The 21960-nt window shown below is 32.8% G+C and overlaps 3 protein-coding genes and 1 long non-coding RNA gene across 4 annotated transcripts; 2 read left to right on the forward strand and 2 right to left on the reverse strand.

Moving 5' to 3' along the window:
- Positions 1-10259: 10259 nt before the first annotated feature.
- Positions 10260-11956, forward strand: LOC110641301 (alkane hydroxylase MAH1-like). Its single transcript, XM_021792965.2, has one exon. It carries the CDS (start codon positions 10285-10287, stop codon positions 11839-11841), a length of 1557 nt encoding a protein of 518 aa, XP_021648657.2. The 5' UTR covers positions 10260-10284; the 3' UTR covers positions 11842-11956.
- Positions 11957-15649: 3693 nt separating this feature from the next.
- Positions 15650-16505, reverse strand: LOC110641325 (uncharacterized). The gene is made up of 2 exons (XR_002492274.2): positions 16360-16505; positions 15650-16241 (listed from the first exon to the last, which is right to left on the reverse strand). It is a non-coding gene; the product is annotated as an uncharacterized LOC110641325 (long non-coding RNA).
- LOC110641324 (U-box domain-containing protein 7) lies at positions 16000-17312 on the forward strand. The gene is made up of 2 exons (XM_021792994.2): positions 16000-16214; positions 16325-17312. The coding sequence occupies exons 1-2, from the start codon at positions 16000-16002 to the stop codon at positions 17133-17135; spliced, it is 1026 nt and encodes a 341-aa protein (XP_021648686.2). The 3' UTR covers positions 17136-17312.
- A 985-nt stretch (positions 17313-18297) lies between these two features.
- On the reverse strand, positions 18298-21668 carry LOC110641323 (altered inheritance of mitochondria protein 32). Its single transcript, XM_021792992.2, has 6 exons — positions 21164-21668; positions 20956-21041; positions 19926-20228; positions 19767-19850; positions 18603-18953; positions 18298-18529 (listed from the first exon to the last, which is right to left on the reverse strand). Exons 1-6 carry the CDS (start codon positions 21665-21667, stop codon positions 18517-18519), a joined length of 1341 nt encoding a protein of 446 aa, XP_021648684.2. The 5' UTR covers position 21668; the 3' UTR covers positions 18298-18516.
- Between the last annotated feature and the right edge of the window lie 292 nt (positions 21669-21960).

Genomic DNA, 21960 nt, shown 5'->3' on the forward strand with positions numbered 1-21960 from the left:
ACACATTATGATTTCAGTTTAGCTGCTATATATATATATATATATATATATATATTAACTGCAATTTCTTTTCCCCCTGATGCTATTCACCTCACAATGAAAAAAGTCAACGAAATAAATAAATAAATAAATAATTCTTTTTCCCCATATGCTATTCACCTCACAATGAAAAAAATCAATGGTGTTCGTGAATCTAAGAGCTTAACTTAGAAATTATGTTTTGTGCCTAGTACAGTGGTAATCATGTTCTATTTATGATGATAGACATCTTTAGAGGTCTGAATGCTTTGCATTTAGAATAGTCATCACATCATGAATTATTTCAATTACTCCTTTGCTTCCATTGTATCATATGGAATCAAACTTGTTTCAAATGGAGTTTTGGTTTTTGGCATTTAGAATAGGTCTAACACATTTGAGATCAAGTAGAAAAATTAAAACACATGAGACATCAAACTGTACCTTGAGTTCCTTTTGTAGGCCTTAACACGGCATGGTTAGATGCCTTAAAAGTGTGTGGATCTTTATTGTGGTTTTCTAGAACCTTGAAGGTATGCTTAAACTATTACGTAAATCAAATGAAAAATTTCTTCAGTGTGATTCCTGTAACGGCCCAGCTCACTAGTGATATTGTCCACTCTGGGCCGAAGCCCTCACGGTTTTAAAATGCGTCACTAGGAGTTACGAACCACTAACTTATAAACCCAGAATCTATCCCGTGTTTTACCGATGTGGGATTTGCCTAGGGTGTTACAATCCACCCCCCTTATGAGACTCAGCGTCCTCGCTGAGGTTTGCCCCACCATCGTTCAAGGTTGCACGCGGAGCGACTCTGATACCACAAATGTAACGGCCCGGCCCACTAGTGATATTGTCTGCTCTGAGCTAAAGCCCTCACGATTTTAAAACGCGTTACTAGGAGTTACGAACCACTAACTTATAAACCCAGCATCTCTCCCGTATTTTGCCGATGTGGGATTTGCCTAGGGTGTTACAGTCCAACAAATGTAATGGCCCGGCCCACTAGTGATATTGTCCGCTCTAGGCCAAAGTCCTCACGATTTTAAAACGCGTCACTAGGGGTTACGAACCACCAACTTATAAACCCAGCATCTCTCCCGTGTTTTGTCGATGTGGGATTTGCCTAGGGTGTTACAATCCACCCCCCTTATGGGACTCGGCGTCCTCGCTGAGGTTTGCCCCACCATCGCTCAAGGTTGCACGCGGAGCAGCTCTGATACCACAAATGTAATGGCCCGGCCCACTAGTGATATTGTCCGCTCTAGGCCAAAGCCCTCACGGTTTTAAAACGCGTCACTAGGGGTTACGAACCACCAACTTATAAACCCAGCATCTCTCCCGTGTTTTGTCGATGTGGGATTTGCCTAGGGTGTTACAATTCCACTATTGATGTTAATTAAAAAGGTTAATTGTAATGAATAGAAAGCTATGCTAATAGAAAGAAAAATCAGTAATTACTTTCATTTGGTGCATGATTGCCTAAAAACATGGGGAGCAATAACTATTTGTGTTATTATTAAGCACCTTTGGTCAAATATTGTTGAATTGAGCATCAAATATAGTGCTTCAAACACAATGTTTATTTCTAGCAGAACTTTCTTAGGGAAAAAGATGTGCTATATTTATGTAGCATGAGAGTTGATGACAAGTTATTATTCATTGCCCTTTGAATTGATTCAAAAGGTTCAATCTAATTCTAGTATGTTCAGTGATCGAGGTATGAAATAACAATTTAGTTGAGGACATTATTAATTTTGCCAGATATGGGAATCACACCTTGGAAATAACTAGGGACATGAAAGTAGTATGGCTCAAATTTCTTAATCAGTCCTTCGAATTCTCATTGCTACTAGTTTGGTTTTGGTTGAACATTGTTCTTAATCCAAGATAGAACGAACTCTAAAATTAAACAATTAATATGAAAAAAAGAATGGTTAATTTATGTTAGATATATAAAGTCTAGAACATGGTGATCTCATGTTTCTTGGTATTTTTTCAAGAGGTCAATTGTAATAGAAGTTGGTTGTATATTTCTTTTATTAACAAAACAAGTCAATTTCCAATTCTCATGATCAATTTTAATGCTGGAATTAGCTATAATACTAGGAATTATTTGATGTTTATCATTAGAATTTGGAGATTATGGAAAGAGTTACTATTAGTTATCTCATGATAAATTCATTTAATACTGAAGGTCTAGATTATTATTTTTAGTTTTATTTGCCTTTCAAAAGCTTGAATTCTTACAAAATAGGAAACTTACTTTCATGCTTTTTTTCTTGAATTAATCTCAAAATGGGAGTTTTCTTTAATACTCTTGCATACTTTTATTTACTTGAATGTTATTTTTATTTGGAGTTAATAGCATTCATCTTTATAGGTTGATATGGCTACAAAAAATAAGGGTGCTGGAAGGGTTGCATGGATTAGTGAACAATTTAACTTGTTCGTTAATATTTGTGTTCGAGGCACTAATTTGGGCAAGAGAAATGGTGATGGATGGGATAACAAAGGATATACATGATTACATAATGAATTGAGGCAGGTTGGTGTAGAGTATACTAAAGAGCAATTAAGGCACAAGTGGGATTGGATAAAAGATCAATGGAAGATGTGGAAAGCATTAAAAGGAATGAAACAGGACTAGGATGGGATCCCATAAAAGGCACAGTTGTTGCTCCTGATGAGTGGTGGAACGAAAAAATTAAGGTAAGTTAAATAAAGAACTAGCTTTTAAGGCTTCATTAAACAAATAGGCATTTAATTATTTATTAACACTAGTGTTTTAATTTTTATATGTATTAGGAAAATTCAAATTTTGCAAGATTTCAAGAGAAAGGAATTGGACAAGAGCTTTATGAAAACTATCAAGAATTATTTCTAGGAACTGTGGCTACTGGAGAATTTGCATATGCACCATCATCTGGAGTTTTACCTAATGAAACTTAGGAGACGCAATAATTTAATACCGCAGATTATGTTGAGGAGAATATTAATGCAGAATCTAATTTTGATGATGATTTAGATGAAATGATGAATGCTGGTTTTGGATCTAGAGGTTCATTTAGTCAAGCAGTAGGTGAAAATATAGGCTTAGAGAATACAAAAAATGATAGTAGTCAACATAACGTGCAAAAATAAAAGAGGAAAGAGTTGTCTAATGACCCTGCAACAAAGAAAAAAAAAGATAATAAAGGCAAAAAGGTTTCAAGTGCTACACAGATGACTGATACAGTTAAAGAGCTAAAAGAAACTATAAAAGAGACCATGAAATCTAAGACTGCAACTATGTGTAGTCTTTTGGGAGATCGCTCAGGTTGTTCTATTGAAGAAGTTATGAAAGATGTATTAACTTTACCACATATAGAGAAAGGAAGCGATATTCATTTTTTCTGCACACTGTTACTTGATCAAAAGTCAAAAACAGAGATGTACAATACTCTCGAAGATGTAGAAACAAAGTGGAAATGACTGCAATTTCAATTCTCATTATGGACTAATGGTGTGTGGAAGTCTTTTACTTAATAGATGCTATTACTTGTATTTGCTATTTTTCTTATTTTTCATTGCTTGTTTGAACTCTTAATTATCAGGTTTGGCATTGCAATAAAGTTTTAGTGTAATCATGAACTTTTAAAGTTAAAATATTTAGTATTTAATATTAATTTATATATGAGGTTTATTTATTTTTATTTTTTCTTAATAGAAATTGATGTTGTTCAGCGAATGATTTGTGATGAGGATGATAATGAAGTTTGGCAAACAACCACATATGCAGTTGATATTATATGTAGCTATTACTTGTCTTATATTCATAAAGAACCTTGTATGGATTCATTCCATATAGGACTTGTATGGTTACATGAAATAATGATAGGTAATGAGAGAAGATATGTTAATTTATTCAAAATGGATAAAGACACATTAATAAAACTTTGTCTAGACTTAGAGCATTATTACAAATTAAAATGTTCTAAAAAAATGACTATTTTGGAAAAAGTTGGCATGTTTTTATATGTTTTCGCTTTGAGAGCTCCAAATAGGTAAGTTCAAGAAAGGTTTCAGCATTCAGGAGAAACTGTCAGTAGGAACTTTCATGAAGTATTAAAAGCAATGTTGTGCTTATCAATTGATATGATAAAATCGCTAGGCCCTGCATTCAGTAATATTCCTCTTAAGATACTAAATGATGACAGATATATGCCTCATTCCAAGGTATATTTTTCAAATTTTTTTCTTATCTTTATATGTAGTACTATATTACAAATATCATTAAAAATCATTAAGTATTTTAATTTTAAAATCTAAACATTTGAAAAATAGGACTGTATTGAAGCAATTGATGGAACTCATTTGTCTGCTTGTGTTAAAGAAGAAAATTTGATTCGATTTATTGGTAGAAAAGGGGTGCCTACCCAGAATATTATGACTGCTTGTAGCTTTGATATGCAATTCACATTCGAAATGGCAGGATGAGAAGGTATAGCTCATGATGGACACCTTTTCCAGTATGCTATCAATAAAAAAAATTTAAACTTCCTCAAACCACCACCAGGTAAATGCGTATTTTATTTTCATTTTTCTCATTTCTTTTTTCAATTGGTCATAAAAAGGCAAGTACACAGATGTAACAACCCAAAATTTTTAAAATTATAAATAAAATAAAAAGAAAATATTATGTTATTAATATTATAGGATTTATTTCAATTGATTTTAAAAAAAAATATGGAAGATAAATGGAGAATAAAAAGGAAATATTAAATTCTAAGATGATATGTCAGTTCAGGAACAGTCTTTTATGGCCCAAGGTCCCATGGATCCAATGGTAGCTACCTTAGCTGGATTACAGAGAACTATCGATATGATGGCACAGTATATGGTCGACCCTCCCCAACAGCAACAGTCCACCGCACCAAGAGGGAAACCTTACAAACAAATAATTAATTTCAAGAAGTTAGTGCCTAGTACTTTTGATGTGTCAGATGATGCCTATCGGTTTTTTGATTCCTGCAAACAGGCAGGGATGGAGTTGCAGTTGATTGATAGGAGGCTTACTACGGGTCTCGGGGGATTTAGGCTGGCCCAGGTCCTAATGCCAGTCCGACTCATAGGTTGGGTCGTGACATACACAAATATATACACACAAACCTTATACTATTATACATTTGTGATTTGTTTTTTTAATAAAATATATTTCATATGTAGGAAAATATTATGTAGTGGATGTTGGATATCAACAGATGGAAGTAGGGCTGAGTAGATTTCGGTTCAAATTGAAAAATCGAACCGAACCGAGTCAATTCCATTCAATCAGTTCGGTTTTAAAATTCAATCGTTTCGGTTTGGTTTTATATTATAAAAATTTTGATTATTTCGGTTTGGTTCGATTTTGAAGAGAAAAAAATCGATTAAACAGAACCGAACAGTAATTTATATGTTCAAATCGAACCAAATCCATTTTTGAATTGATTTATTTTTATAGGAAATTTATGAATTATATTTAATTTTATATATATTAATTATTTAATTTCATTGATTAATGGTTATTAGGTTTAAACCAAAGTTAAAATTAGACCAAATAAATTGAAAATCAAGTCTAAATTAAAAAATTAATAAAAAATCAAAACCGATCAGTTTAAACCAAATCGAAATAGAGTGGTTCGGTTCAATTCAATTTTTTACTAATTTCAGTTCAGTTCGGTTTCCAAAATATATAATTCGGTTTTTATAATTTAATTCGGTTTGGTTCGGTTCGAACCGAATGCTCATCCCTAGATGGAAGGATATCTTACACCTTGTAAATGTGCTAGATATCATTTACCTAATTTTCAACGTGGTGGAAGACCAAGGGTACTCAAAGAAATTTTTAATCGTTGGCATTCATCTCGAAGATGTTGCATTGAACGAACTTTTGGAGTTTAGAAGGCAAGATGGAAGATATTGCGAACAATGCCTTCTTATTCATTTCATGTACAAAGAGATATAGTATTTGTGTCCATGGCATTACATAATTACATTCGAAGAAAAGCATTGGCTGATCCAGCATTTGAGCGATTAGATAAAAGTCCAAATTTTATACCACCAGATATATTTTCTGATGCAGATGACATTCAAGTGGAAGAAAATAGTCAAGAAAGTGGAGCACTTCAAATGAATGCATTATGTGATCAAATCGCTCGTAGTTTAATGTTGGCAAATAATGATTATTAATTTTTTTAAATAAATATTACTTACTATAGTTTCAAATATATTTTACTCTAAAATATTTAATTTTTATTTATATATTTCAATAGTAAATAAATTTGTTGAAAAAATAAATTAATAATATATATTTATTTTAATAATAAAATAATTAACAATATATAAGAAATTAATAATTATATAATTATTTTAATAATAAAATAAATTACATGATACATACTCTTATTGATCATTTTACATATGAACAGCAATAATAACATAATTTTGTCAAATACTTAATATCAATCAGTTATTATCAATTATTAATTATCAGCTATCAGTTAATAGCAATAACTATCAGCTATCAATTATTAGCTACACCTAACAGTTAAAGCAAACAGTCCCTGAAGCTGTTAATATAAATACATACAGAGTCCATTCGATGACTTTTCTAAATAGAATGCGAACAGATACAAATTCGATGTAACAATTGAACATATAAAATAATAATAATAATTACTTGATCAATACCGTCCAAATGCTTCTAAAATTGTGATTAATTTATTAATAACAGGCTAATTAACATGCATTGCTGAGGTTCTCAATTATACATATTGACCGCCACTCTTTTGCGTACGCAGTCGGATACAATATTCAAAGCTAAATCCCCATGCATTACCCTACTAGTTACATACAATTTATAATTGATTTTTTTTTATTTAAACTCGACCTATTATTCATTTAATAGATTTAAGATTTAATCTCATTTCTCAATTTTTTTTATTAAAAAAAGTTTTAATGAAGTATATATGTTTAAAGAGTCATGGGTTTAATATTAAGATGATTATTCCAGTTCTATAAATTAATTAAAATATCTTTATGTGATATGAAATAGTGATTATAGACACCATTACTCACTTTTTACACCATTTATCTCTTTTTCTCTCATATGTTTGTTAATTCTAGTTTTAAATTATTATTGATTAATTTTACTAAATAAACATAAACTTTCAAAAGATTACAACAATTGTGATGAAGAGATTTATTAAAAAATTTGCTGAAATATTGAAACAATTTAGAAATCGCATGAATGTGGTATTTTAAAAGATTTTTCTTACTTCATAAGAATATAATTTTTTTTTTAATATTAATGCTATAATTATTTTATTAATTGATTGACCTTTTCTATAAAGAAAAAAATAATAATAAACACTTATAATAGAGTTACTATTTTTTTCTGGCCTTTTTTTTTTCAATTATTTCCCTTATCAACAAGGAACTTTCTACATTGTATAACATTAATTGTCATTGTAAGTCAACATCACATACCTTGTGTCCTTGTAAAGAAGAGGAGAGAGTCAAACTCACATTCCTTCCCCTTATGAGAGTAGGGGTGAGTAGATTTTAATTTGAATTGAAAAATCAAATCGAATCGAGTCAATTCGGTTTAATTAGTTCAATTTTAAAATTTAATCGGTTTGGTTCAGTTTTATATTATAAAAATTTCAGTTATTTTGGTTCGATTTGGTTTTAAAGAGAAAAAAATTGATTAAATCGAACCAAATTGAATAATAATTTTATATATTCAAATCGAATCAAATCAAACCGAATCAATTTTTAAATTGATTTATTTTTATGGGGAACTTATGAATTTTATTTGATTATATATATATAAATTATTTAATTTCATTGATTAATAGTTATTAGGTTCAAACCAAAGTCAAAATTAGATCAAATAACTTAAAAATTAAGTCTAAATTTAAAAATCAGTCAAAAATTAAAATCGATCAGTTTGAACAGAACCGAACTAGAATAGAGCGGTTCGGTTCGATTCGATTTTTCATCCATTTTGATTCTGTTCGTTTTCTAAAATATGTAATTCGATTTTCATAATTTAATTCGGTTCAGTTCGGTTCGATTTGATTCGGTTTGAACCGAATGGTCACCCCCTACTCGAGGGAGGGAGGATAAATCCAAATGCAAGTAAATAATCACTTTTTTTTTTTTAATTCAACGAGAAAGAGTAGAGATTTTGATAGTAAAACTTTAGACAAATAACTTCTTAAATAATTAATCTCATATTTTATTTTTATTGGGTACAATGAGCCTGATCAGTACTCAAACTTAATATCTTACAGTTTTGAAAGTCACTTAATTATCTCTAAGTTAAAATTCATTAATGAAATAAGTAAATTTTTGCACCTAGCATTATTTTTTAATAATTATTGTGTATTTTTAGTGTTTACGTAGCATCACTAACATTGATATAGATCTCACCTTTGATAATTTATAAAGAAATTGAATTTATATGAGTTATTTTTATGCATAGGTGCATCTTAGAATTTGCCCTTTATATAGGCTGAGTTGGAGATTATAAACCCACATCAAATCTTTTAACGTTAGACTAGTAGCTCTCATGGCTGTAGCTGAATGCTTGCAGATTCTTGCAGCTTTCATTTTCATGCTTCTTCTCAGCCATTGGACTTTGAACAATGCAATTTCGCCAGTTACAAACTGGCCTGTCGTTGGAAAAAGCCACCTCATATCCATGAATAAGTGGCGGTGGCTCCTTTGAGTTCAGAGGACCATGGTTTGCCAACATGAACATTTTGCTGACCAGTGATCCTACCAAAAAGAAGGACACCACGTAGAGGAGACGGCAGAATATGAGTACCCACAGGATAGGACTTGCCATGAGAAGCAAGCCAATCTGCCGAAATGTTGGCTTCTCGGTAAACATGGAGGACTTCATCTTGATGGAAACCACTCAACCACCACTTAATTAATGGATCTCAGCAAAGACACGCATCTGGCCATATGTCTCATTAACCCTAAAATCATATCATGAAGCTGTCATTGTTAATCCGTAGCAGCTATTACCTTTTCTTCTTTATTTATTCGTAGGGCTAATAATCAAAATAATCCCAAACTTTGCTTATTTTTTCAAATTTATCCTATACTTTAAATTTTATTAATTTTTATATGCCATCTTATTTTTTTTTTTAATTTTAAATTTGGTTTCCCACACTTGATTGAAAATAATACTAAAATCAAATTTTCTCAACAATGATAGCTTTAGAATTCAAACTTCGACCCTACAAATAAAGTTTATTTGGGATTGGCTTTACGCCACTAACCAAACCATTTGTTGATAATGAGACCTTATTTTTTATAAACTCAAATTTATTATTCACAAATTTTATTTTATTTATATTTCTATCATTCAATAGAGTTTTTTTTTCTCTTGTTTACTCCACATGTGATTATTGTCTTCTCTTTTATTAAGTATTATTTTTATATTTTATATTGAAAGGTGTCAATTAATTTTAAATTATTATTAATTAATTTTATCAAATAAACATTAAAAAAAACTACAACAATTGTGATGAAAAAGTTTACTAAAAAATGTGAAAATATCAAAATAATATTTAGGGACTGCATGAAATAGACTATGTAGTGTTTTAAGAGATTTATCTTACAAAAAGGTTATATTAAAATTTTTTTAATATTATTATTAATTGTAAAAACTGTATAATTATTTTATTAATTAAATATCTTTTTGTAAAAAGTAATAAACATTTGATAATAGAGTTATTATTATTATTATTTTTTTTTGGTAGCATTTTTTAAGTAATTTTTTTTAATTATTTCTCTTATCAACAACAACAACAAACCGTCTACTTCATATAGCATTAATAATTATCTTTGTATCTGTACCCAAAAAAAATAATTGTCTTTATATTGTAAGTCAAATTTCTCATGTAGGAGAAATCCAAATGGAAGTAAAGGATTACATTTTTTTTTTTTTAAATTCCATGAAGAGAGATTTCTTTTTTTAATAAATTTTAAAAATTACATAATGATAAATGATGATACAATTTCTAATAAATTGTTCTCTTATTCTCTTTTTAAATAAAAATTTTTCTTGTCTAGATTGATAATAGACTTAAAACCCTATTTAAATATATAAATTTGGTATATTTATATATTGAATCGGTTTATGTAAGAATTTTCGCTTTAAATAGGCTGTCTTGGAGAACATAAACCCACATCAAATCCTTCTACCTTAGACTAGTAGCTCTAATGGCTATAGCCGAATGCTTGCAGATTCTTGCAGTTTTCATTTTCATGCTCCTTCTCAGCCATTGGATTTGGAACAATGAAATTTCGCCGGTTACAAACTGGCCCGTCGTTGGAATGTTGCCGGGACTTCTTTATAAAGCTCCCCATATTCATCAATACGCCACCCAGCTCCTGAAACAAAGTGGTGGCACCTTTGAGTTCAGGGGACCATGGTTTGCCAACATGAACATTTTGCTCACTTGTGATCCTATCAATATCCGCCACATTTCCACCAGAAATTTTCTCAACTACCAGAAAGGCCCTGATTACAAGAAGATTTTCGAGCCCTTCGGAGACGGTGTTCTCAATTCCGACTTTGAATCATGGAAATCTTTCCGCAGGATGATTCAGTCCATGATTAAAGATAACAAGTTCCAGTTGTTTCTTGAGAGGTCTATGCGAGAGAAGGTGACGAAAGGCCTAATCCCAGTTCTTCAGCACGTATCCAGGCTTGGAATTGCTGTGGACTTGCAAGATTTGTTTCAGAGATTCACCTTCGATAATATTTGCCTTTTGGTTCTAGGCTTTGATCCAAATAGCCTCTCCGTTGATTTACCTGAAGTTGCATACAAGACGGCGTTCGATGATGTAGAGGAGGCTGTGTTTTACAGGCATATTGTCCCTGAAAGCATCTGGAAGTTGCAGAAATGGCTTAATATAGGACAAGAGAAGAAGCTAAGCATGGCCATGAGTATCATAGATAATTTCTTGGAGCAGTGTATATCATCAAAGAAAGAAGAAGTTCGCAGGCGCAATAAAGCCCAAAAGCTGCAAGTTCAGGAGAAGGAAGAAGAAGATTATGACCTGATTACAGCTTGCATAGAAGAAGAAGAAATGGATGATGAAGAGACGAAATCTTCCAAAAATTCTGATAAATATCTCAGAGATATCGGATTCAATTTCATTGCAGCAGGGAAAGACACAGTCAATGCAGCTCTAACATGGTTTTTCTGGCTAATTGCCACACACCCATCAGTCGAAGAAAAGATTATAGAAGAGATCAAAGCCAAGTTGCAGAGAAACGAAGATGGGACATGGAGGTTTTACAATCTACAAGAGCTAAGCAAGCTAGTTTATATCCATGGTGCCATCTGCGAGACTCTTCGGCTATACCCAGCAGTACCCTTCAACCATAGAGTATCAGTGCAAGAAGACACTCTCCCAAGTGGCCACCATGTGGAAGCAAACACCAGGGTGATGTTTTCTTTGTATTCAATGGGAAGTATGGAAGAGATATGGGGTGATGATTGCCTGGAATTCAAGCCAGAAAGGTGGATTTCAGAGCGAGGAAGTATCATACATGTTCCATCTTACAAATTCATTGCGTTTAATACAGGACCAAGAAGCTGTTTAGGTAAGGATATAACCTTCATCCAGATGAAGATAATAGCAACTTCCATACTCTGGAATTATCACGTTAAGCTGGTTGAAGATCACCCTGTTGCACCTTGTCTTTCTGTGATGATGCATATGAAACATGGTTTGAAGGTGAGGATCTCCAAGAGAGGTGAATCTTGAACAAAATCTGGATCAAGATTTTATTGTGCTAGATACTTATATATCAGCCACATTGATAACTAGTATAAACAAGTGAAGAGACTAATTACACTTGTGTAAAGACCAAAATTTAGGATATTTTCATGGATTGAATTATATATTGGACTTAAAAATGTTATTTACATTTATACTTATAAATTCATATTTCTAAAGATGAATAATCATATGCAGGTTATATATGTTATGTATTTACCTTTGAATTTTATTATATAAGAAATATTATTCCTGCAAACTATACCTTTTGTTTTGAGGTTTGCTATTGTTGATGAGAAATTATTTGAGATTAGTGTACGCTGTTAAAGTATATGTTTTATTCTTCACAAAATATAAGAGTCATTGATCTTAATTCAGAAAATAATTAAGAGAAAGCGATTACTTCAATTTAAAACATATTATTTATCTCAGTAAAAAGGATCAAAAGCAAGATATAATTTTAAGATGGTCATCGTTAATATTTATTTCTTGATATATACTTCATTTATAGAAAAAAAAATATTAATTATAATTTTAATAATTAATAAAATTATTGTTCTAGTCACTGCAAATCGAAAGAGGCGGCAAAGAGGGGAGAAGATTTTTCGATTTCCCTTTCCTTGTAATGGGAATGGGATTTGAAGGGTGCTTTGGATGCTTGGGAGTAGGGCTGAGCACAATACGGTTCAAACCGAAAAATCGAACCGAACCGATTCAATTCGGTTCAATCGGTTCGGTTTTAAAAGTTAATCGGTTCAGTTCGGTTTTAATTTATAAAAATTTCGGTTATTTCGGTTCGATTCGATTTTGAAGAGAAAAAATCGAATCGAATCGAATAGTGATTTATATAGTCAAATCGAACTAAATCGAACCGAATCGATTTTTGAATTAATTTATTTTTATGGAAAATTTATGAATTATATTTAATTATATATATATTAATTATTTAATTTCATTGATTAATGGTTATTAGGTTCAAACCAAAGTTAAAATTAGATCAAATAACTTGAAAATCAAGTCTAAATTAAAAAATCAATCAAAAATCAAACTGATCGGTTTAAACCGAACCGAACCGAATTAAAGCGGTTCGGTTTGATTCGGTTTTTCACTAATTTCGGTTCGATTCGATTTCTAAAATTAGCGGTTCGATTTTGATAATTTAATTCGATTCGATTCGGTTCGATTCGGTTTGAACCGATTGCTCACCCCTACTTGGGAGGCCCCAAAAATGATGCAAACGACATGTCGCGCTTGCATGGTGCCGCATAGGTGGAGGCGCTGCTTTTTTACCTTGGACGACGTCGTTTCTCTAACGTAGGCTATGGCTGCGATTGGCTAGATTGAGTGTGTTGTGAGCCTGGCTTGCTGGGCCTAGCGCCACTTCAGTTTTCTATATTATTTTAAATTTTTCTCCAATTTTCAAAATTCTCTAAAAATTCTTCATACATCAAAAAATTATAGGACTTGCATCAAAATTTTTCAATGAATTTTAAAATTTTAGTGGCATTTAATTTTTTATAATAAAATTGTAGTATTATCAATTCTTTAATTTTTTTACAATTATATCATAAAGATAAATAAATTTAAAAAATTTATATTTTAGATAAAAAAAATATAACAAAAATGTTGTGTATTACACATGAAATAAAAGCTAATTATTATTGAAGTCAAGATAAATTTATTATGAATCTCAGCAAATTAAACCTGAAATAAGCTCAAACTCAAATCTACTCCAACCAAACTTGAATTTCAGTAAAGGTTATATATAAAAATCTTTAAATAAAAATTCAATAATTCTAATAACAATTCATCGGTAAAGTTTCTATTTAATAATTTTAAGAAAATGGATCAAACTTGACTCACTTTAAAAGTTAGTTCAAAGAAAGGGAGTGCTCAAAGTTTAGTACGAGGCACATTTCAGGACTAAACACTTGGAGTGTGAAATAATTATGAGAAGTATAACATTAGTTGAGGAGATTTTGGTACAATTTTAAGAAAATTGGTCAGTCCTAGCTCACTCCAAAAGCTAATTCAAGGGGAAGGAGTGCTTAAAATTTAATAAGAATCATATTACTCTTAACTCAAATCAATGTAAATTATTGCCAGATAAGGCTTTCTAGATACTTAGAGAATTAATAAATTAGCAGCAAACATAATCTTATCAAGCCTAATATTATATTGGGAAATTTTTATTTAGACACAAATATATAAGACCCATGTATTTAACAAATGAGTCTCACTATTCTTTAATTCATGGTTGACCGAGTTTAGATAAAAAAAATCTCATTATATATATATTTTTTGGGGTTAAATTTTAAAGAAAAGGAAAATGGGTTTGAACCAATAAAAATTAAACACCTAGAAGTTGTAATTTATTAATTTAATTTAATTTACAAAAGAACAAACATGAGTAAGAGTAAAGACTGTAGCTAATCAAATAACAACATCGAGAAGCATTTTCTTAAAGAAAATGCAGCCGTAAAGCATAAAAAGAAAAGCCAAAGTATGATTCATAAAAAATTTTTATTGTGAGTGTTTGGAAATGGGAATCTCATATGACTCACTCCATTCATGATTACCTTCAATTCAAGTCCAAAAATATTCTTATCTTCTGGTTTTTGTCAATGAAAATGTGGAAAGGAGAAAAATATTCTTATAAACTTATCCATTCTTTGTTCATTTGATTGGTTATCTTTGGATCATTTGACTTGCCTATACTTAGCCTTAAAAGTTATTCTCACATTCTAGTGGGAATCGTTCTGTAGGAAACTAATCCCACTCTTTCCTTTGCTTTCTTTATCATTGTTTTTTTAAAAGTATAATTGATTCTCATTAAAATATTATAATTTTAAAATAAATATAATATTATTAAACTAAAATTAATTAATTTTAACATTATTTTTTAAAAATATCTCTATAAAAAAAATTCTCAAATTCTCTATTTCTCTTAATGGGCTAAAATTGATAAGTATACTCTCATTAATAGTCTCTGATCACTAAATCAAAACAAATTATATTATATTGTATCATATCATGCATAGTAAATTAAAGTGAAGATTACCTTTCACCTAATTGTGTAAAAAACAAAATTCTCAAGGAAAGTGTTAGCTTTCAATGTGGTCAATAAAATATACAGTAAAAAAAATATTATAAAAAAATTAAATTTAAGCGTTTTTTACATTTTTGACATGAATTTTTAATTTTCACAATAGAATACGTGAACTAATTGAAATTTCACAATTACATGCCTCAGTGCCACCTTGTAGGTCGTGGGCCAGAGGAAGAACGAAACAATGAATTTTGGACAATTTTTTTATTTTATTTTTTCCTATTTAGCTGCCACGTCAGCAGCTTTTTTTGATGGCACTGGGATTAGCTGCTCATGTGCTGTGCTTGTTGTAAACTTTTGATTTCTTTTCTTTTTTTTGTTTTTTCGGTAAAGATAGTCTTGGCCGTTGTTCACTTTGGGATCAAACCAGATTAATCTAACCAAAGCCCAAAATCGAATTGGTCTAATTTGAACTAAGCTGAGCTAGTTCTAATCTGATTTTTACAAAATCAGATTTTTTTTTTCTTCCCTTGAAATTGATATTTGATTAAAATTGAATCAAATCAGAAATGGGACCGAACCTAAAATTGAGAAAGACCTCGTGGTTTCATCTCAATCCTCTAATCCTCTAAGAAGCTGAATCAAAATCACCGAACCGACTCAAATCAGACCCTGGCCATCCCCAGGTAATAGGCCCAAAAGAAAGACCAGGGGACAAATGCCAAGCTCAAGCTGTTTCTTGGTAAAGGAAACAAAAAAAAAAAAAAAAAAAAAAAAAAATCTACATAATAATAGCCTACCAAAGAAAAGCTGAATGCGTTTGCTTCCATAAAAGGAAAGATAAAGATTCACTCTTAGGAATCCTCAATTGCATTTCTAAATCGGCATTCAAGAAAAAAAGCCCACTGAAAGAGAATAGGAAGTTGCTTCAACCTCAAACAATGCATACCCACAAAAGGCTTAACGTTACATTATCAAGCAAGCAACCTCCTAATATCACCATCAACATATCACCTATCTTCACTGTTGCCTAACTATATGATATTTTATTGTTGGCAGCAGCAGCAGGAGGAGGGATTGCAGATTGCTAACTAGTCATGGAAGAGTTTGTGGTGCAGAATCTCTTCAATGGTGAGAGAGAAGCACAGATTCAGGCTGCTGCTCAACTTGGTAAACTCACTAGTAAGCAAAGGCACAAATTGGCTGAAAGAGGGATTATTTCTCCTTTGATTTCAATGCTTCAGTGTCAGGATTATGAAGCCATTGAAGCTGCTCTTTTTGCTTTACTTAGCCTTGCCTTTGGAAGTGAAAGGTGAATTCGTTGTTGTTTCCTCAATCCCTAGGCATACAATTTCTTCTTCTTGTGAGTAATTTTCAATAACTTTAATAGCAGAGTCTGAAAAATCTTGATAATTTTTGCAGAAACAAGATTCGGATAGTGAAATCTGGGCTTGTACCTGTGCTGTTAGAGCTCCTCCAATGCCAGAATGGGACGCTGACTGAGCTCATAATAGCTGCTCTCTTGATCGTCTCTTCTTGTACAGCGAACAAATTAGCAGTCACATCTTCTGGTGCTATTCCAATCCTTGTTGGAATCCTCAATGGAGACTTTGCAAATAATGATGATGATGATACCACAAACACCATTAGCATCCAAGCCAAGCTTGATGCTATAGCGACACTCCACAATCTCTCAACTTGTCATCAGACTATTCCATCAATTGTTGCTTCTAGGGTAGTTTTTACCCTGCTTCAAATAATTCACAGCTATGAAAAATCATCACAATTTGTTGAGAAAGCAATGGCACTGCTAGAAAATATAGTGACTTTATCAGAGAATGCACTTCTGCAGACTGCCAGTACAAGTGGGGCAATTCGAGCTTTGGTCGAGACGATTGAAGAGGGTTCTCCGCAATGTAAAGAGCACGCAGTGGTAATTCTGCTGTTGATATGCCAGAGCTGCAGAGAAAAATACAGAGTACTGATTTTAAGGGAAGGTGTAATGCCAGGATTGCTTCAGTTAAGCGTAGATGGAACGTGGAGGGCTAAGGATACAGCTCAAGAACTGTTGCTGCTCCTGAGGGATTGTTCATGTTATGGTTCGAGAAGTAAACAATCGAAGCATGAACTTATAGAGCAGATCATGCAAGAAATTGACGCAGAAGGAGAAACAGTCATGGGAACAACAACGCTTAGGATGTTGGAGGAGATGATTGCAAAGCTCAGTACGTGATCCATAATTGTTTCTTTCAAAATTGTGGAAGTTTTGATCTGCTGGTGCTTATTTAAAATATAGAGATTATTTGTATATAGGATTGGGATTGGCATTAGGATTCTTTTGCCAATTTGGGTGGTACATTTCACCCTGATGATTTCATACTGATATTTATGCCGAGTGACATTCATGGTAGGGGGTGCATCAGTATTAAATTCAGTACTATTTTTACAGTACCCAAATCTATGGTAACAGTACCCAAATGAATATGCCATCTGACTTGTTACTTTCTGTTTCCATTTCTTAGCATGCGAACCTTGTCAGTGGCACATCTAATTTCCCAGGGGAACACAATTTGCACAATTCAAGTGAAACAATCAAACCAGGCCCTATTTTCCAGAAATACCATCACCCCCGACCAGAGCCCACGGGTCCACATCCCTATAAGGTTGCGAGTTCTACTCTTTGTTAATAAACAGCATACGTATGCTGTTACAGGTTCTATTTTCATCACGTTAAATGCCAAAAGGATCCCTTGAGAGAAAGCATTAAACAGTATAAACCACTACAACTAAAAGTCTGAAACAGATAGATATTCACTTACTGCCAGAAACAATAGGAAAAGTAAGCGGGGATTAATGTAGTTGGGCAACAACATTTAGCTTAAACGTGACACCATCAACTACAAATTAACAATATGAACATTCCAAATAAAATAGTCAGCGCTCAGCAGTCAGCAAAACACGAGAATACAATTTTGGCTCAACTGCTCGTCAGATTCCAATATCTTAGTTCAAAACCCCCAATTCGCCTTGGGTTCCTTAAAACATTCGCTGCAAGTCGCAACTCGTACATAATTCACACCCAGCCTCATCCGTGGGCTGGAAGCCGATAAAAAGGGCCCATGAATGCTGTGCATTCAAATGGGTAAAAACTCGACCCTGTACATTGTACTACATATAATCCAATAGTGAATGAATATTTAGTGAAGATAATTTACAAAGCACTCTTCACAATCCATCTTCAACTTCCATTTTCAAAACATATACATTCGTGGCTTCCATATCCTACAAACAGTTCCCAATATTGCCCATAAATATTCCCCCATGAGCAAAGCATCCATCATAAATCCACAGGTAGTCAGTCCATATATATCACAATCATTTGTCCCAGACACCAATTTAATCAAGCAATATTGTATCAATTTCAAGCACTAACATGAACCATTCACCAAATGTTGTATCATTCTAGTAACAATATAATCTGTGTAGAAATCAAGAAATAATAAGTGAAGTTCCATATCACTCAAACTGCTAAAATTTTGGTGATACCCCCTTACACCAAAAATATATGTGTATCATTCTCGCAACTTGTGATTGGAGTATTATTTTCAGTGTTACTACTGGATCTGCCTACAAAAAGCAAAGGTATATGAACCCACAGACAATACTAATGTATGGAGCACAAGGCACATTTCAGCCTGACCTTTTATACAAGCTACAGGCCGCTGCAACAGTTGCAACTGCTCCAATCACAGCAACAGCTGCAAGGACATCGCTTTGCTCCAATGATGCTATCCAGCTTGACACTTTACCTAGCCCCTTCTTTCCATGAATTTTGTTGTTTTCCTCCAGTTTCTTTTCTTCATTTACTCCTAAACTTCCATCTCTCCAGCATGAAAAGCCATTAGCGCCCTGGCAACAGCCACCAACATTCTCTTTACTGACGTCGCTGTTGCTTTCTTCACGTTTGTTACTTTCCTTCACATCTTTTCCATTCAGAAGCCTTTGCTCAGCAGCCTTTTCACCTTCTTCACTAGGTGCTCCCATTTGGCCCCTGTAGTTGAGTATTGTAAATCCATGTTCCTCGGTGTACTAAATGATTCTAAATAAATGAATGAAGTAATTACACCTGAATAGGAAAAGAGAAGCATATAGTTTCCAGTGAACTGCATAGCCAGACACCCGAATATTCATGTAATATTGGAAAACCAACTTGACATATGGATCAAATTAGCACATCCTCGCAAATAAGTATGCCAACTTAGAACCTTAGAAAGGAGCTACATGCAAGTCATCTGTTATGTTTTATTACATTCAAATTTCAATGCCTTGTCTATTTTAACCATACATCAAACGAAAAAGTTAAGAACTTTAACATCAATCTAATTCAGGTCATTCTACTTGATTTTGGTCAAAGAAACCAAACTGTCAATTTCTAGTTACGTGTAATGTAGTACGGGGTCAAAGTGAATAACTTGCAGAAACTTCAAGTCAAGTAAAGGAACCAAAGTAAAGCATGCATTTAAATTGAGAGACATAGGCTTAAGCACAAACATGCTTCAATTTTATTAACTAATAAGTAATAAACAAGAAGAAAACTAAGTGAACCACTTAATTTGTAACAAATACAATATGGCTATCCTTAGAAAAAAGGTGAATGACCAAGAACCATAGCAAAAATCAAAGTAAAGTGTAAATCTAGAGAAACAGCATCATCTATAGTGTAAAGTAATTGTTCACTTCAGATTTATTAACATGGTTCACAAATCTAAAACCTAAATACTATTAATATTTAATAAATGCATCAACAACATTCTAAAAAGAAATTCCATGTGAACAGGACAAGCATTAAAACAGAAACACATACCTCCAAATACGTTCTATTACTACTCCTTGCCCAATGTGCTGATCCAGAATTTCAGGCACATCAACGGGTGTAACATAGCCATACCTATAAAGAACAGAATATCATCAATTTGCCCCATAACTTGTGCCATTATAAGGAGAATGAAAGGTCAAATTTTACCAGTGGCCCATAATTTTTCCCTCCGAATCTGGATTGTAGACAATCAAGTTCCCGGCATATTTATGCCCCCCAACATGAGAGCAGGCACTAACAAACACCTGTTCCCTCAGCCCTCGAGATTCAATCCCCTCTTTGAGCTTATCAATAAGAACAGGTCCACAAACACCACATCTCTTATCACGACTACCATGAGCACACACAAAGACATATGAACCAGTAAGCTTCTGCACTCCTGAAGCCCATGGCCTTCCATTCACAAGCACATCATCAACAAAACCATCGACATCCGAGTCCTTCAAACACCTTTGATTGCAAAATGACAATCTCAGAATCAAGAAATATAATTTTGAAAATAAAATGAAATCTCATTGCTTCTTTACTTTCAAGAGAACAATACAGAATACAGATGTGAACAAAGAAATATAGATTAAGAAAAGACTGTATTCTCAATATTGCTGGCAATCAACAATTTCAAATAGTCAGCAGTATCTCAATTATTACTACACCTTAACCATAACAAGCGCTTGAGCACATTCTAAATAACATATAATTTCAATGATACTCTTAAAGATTATAAGACGTGTTGAATTATGCCCACCAAAAGCATTAGAATCTCAAATTAACTAATTCTAACAGCCACCAGCACCTTAAACTCAAAACCTTAATTCTAATTGTGCAGGAGCCCAGGCATCTTATCTGAAGTCAAGATGAGCAGTCTTAATCACAATAAAAAAGAATTAAAAAAAAGAGGCGTAAAATATGGCCAAGTAATATCTTGATCTAAAATTTCACCAATTCGTACATTAAATTCAACAAGTAAATATACTCCAACGCATTCTAGACAAATCTTCATGTGGTCAAGCACTGCAGAAAAATAGCATAATCTCAAACTCAACGAAGAGAAAGGATAAGTCTAGAACCCTAAACTTCCTAGTCTACTGGCATCTAAATCTATCTATTCAATGAAACTAAACAAAATCTCAATCTCAAAAAAATTCTCAGAGAAATGAACAGACCACCGAAAACTCACTTGTATTTGATCATATCAGGAAAAATCAACACATCTCCGCGCTCAAACTCAGTCCCCTCGCGTTCCTCGCAAATCGTTACCTTAGTCTATCGAAACAGAAATAGAAGAGAAAAAAATTCAACACAAAACACAGCTAAAAGCACACAAATCCCTTCGAGCTAACTAAAAAAAAAAAAGAAAAAGTAAAGCTAATTCTAGTCATGAATACCTTAATGGTGATATCGTTCTTACGAGCTTTAACAGCAGAGGAAAAGAGCTTGGGGAGGAGATCAGTCTCAGATTCCTCAACGCGTGGAAGCCATGAGTCAGGACCTCTGAAGCAGACGAAGACGTGTCGGTCGTACTGATCCACAGTGCCGGCGAGGTTGCTCTTGTTCATCTCCGGTCGAGTGAATCCGAACTTCGCGTCCACTTCAGGCAAGATTGCCGTCGAAGCATTCTCAGTATCCGCCATTGAAACAGGAGCTAGAATTCGTACAGGTCTTCTTCTGATTAGAGTTAGAGTTCGTGGTTTCTGCGATGGAAGAAAGCGGAAAGAAAGAAATCTATTGGGAGACCAGAAGTGAGAAGGATGAAGAGGGAGAGATAAAAGAGAGCGGGAACGGTGCGCAATGCGCATCGAGGGGGGTGTCGTTTTTGGTTTTTTTTTTTTAAGTAGAAGCCACCGGCATTCGAAGCCTACCGTATTAATCCGAACTTGCGTCGAGCACATGAACAAATAGGGAAACATTGGCTTTTTCTTGTTTCCGTGAGGACCGGACTAACACATGCTCGTGCATTAGCGCGTTGAAAGTTTGGACTTCAATTTTTATTTTCAATTTGAATATTTAAATTTACTTTAAAAAATATATATTATTTATTTTTTATTGAAAATATATTAAATTTTTATTAATTTTAAAATTTTTTATAATTAATCATTTTATAAAAATTAGTATCAATTTATAAAATTTTTTAAAATATTTCATTTTTTACACATTATTTGTACAAGGATTAGATCAGTTGAAA

This window comes from Hevea brasiliensis, chromosome 15, assembly GCF_030052815.1.
Source record: "Hevea brasiliensis isolate MT/VB/25A 57/8 chromosome 15, ASM3005281v1, whole genome shotgun sequence".
NCBI classification, from domain to species: Eukaryota; Viridiplantae; Streptophyta; class Magnoliopsida; order Malpighiales; family Euphorbiaceae; genus Hevea; species Hevea brasiliensis.

Excerpts from the sequence above, each read along its gene's own strand:
- LOC110641324 (XM_021792994.2), top strand. The coding sequence starts at position 16,000 with ATGGAAGAGTTTGTGGTGCAGAATCTCTTCAATGGTGAGAGAGAAGCA. Across the intron at positions 16,215-16,324 it reads CTTGCCTTTGGAAGTGAAAG|AAACAAGATTCGGATAGTGA; the intron begins GTGAATTCGTTG and ends TAATTTTTGCAG.
- LOC110641301 (XM_021792965.2), top strand. The coding sequence starts at position 10,285 with ATGGCTATAGCCGAATGCTTGCAGATTCTTGCAGTTTTCATTTTCATG.
- LOC110641323 (XM_021792992.2), bottom strand. The coding sequence starts at position 21,667 with ATGTGCTCGACGCAAGTTCGGATTAATACGGTAGGCTTCGAATGCCGG. Across the intron at positions 21,042-21,163 it reads AGAACGATATCACCATTAAG|ACTAAGGTAACGATTTGCGA; the intron begins GTATTCATGACT and ends CTGTTTCGATAG. Across the intron at positions 18,954-19,766 it reads GTAATAGAACGTATTTGGAG|GGGCCAAATGGGAGCACCTA; the intron begins GTATGTGTTTCT and ends ACTCAACTACAG.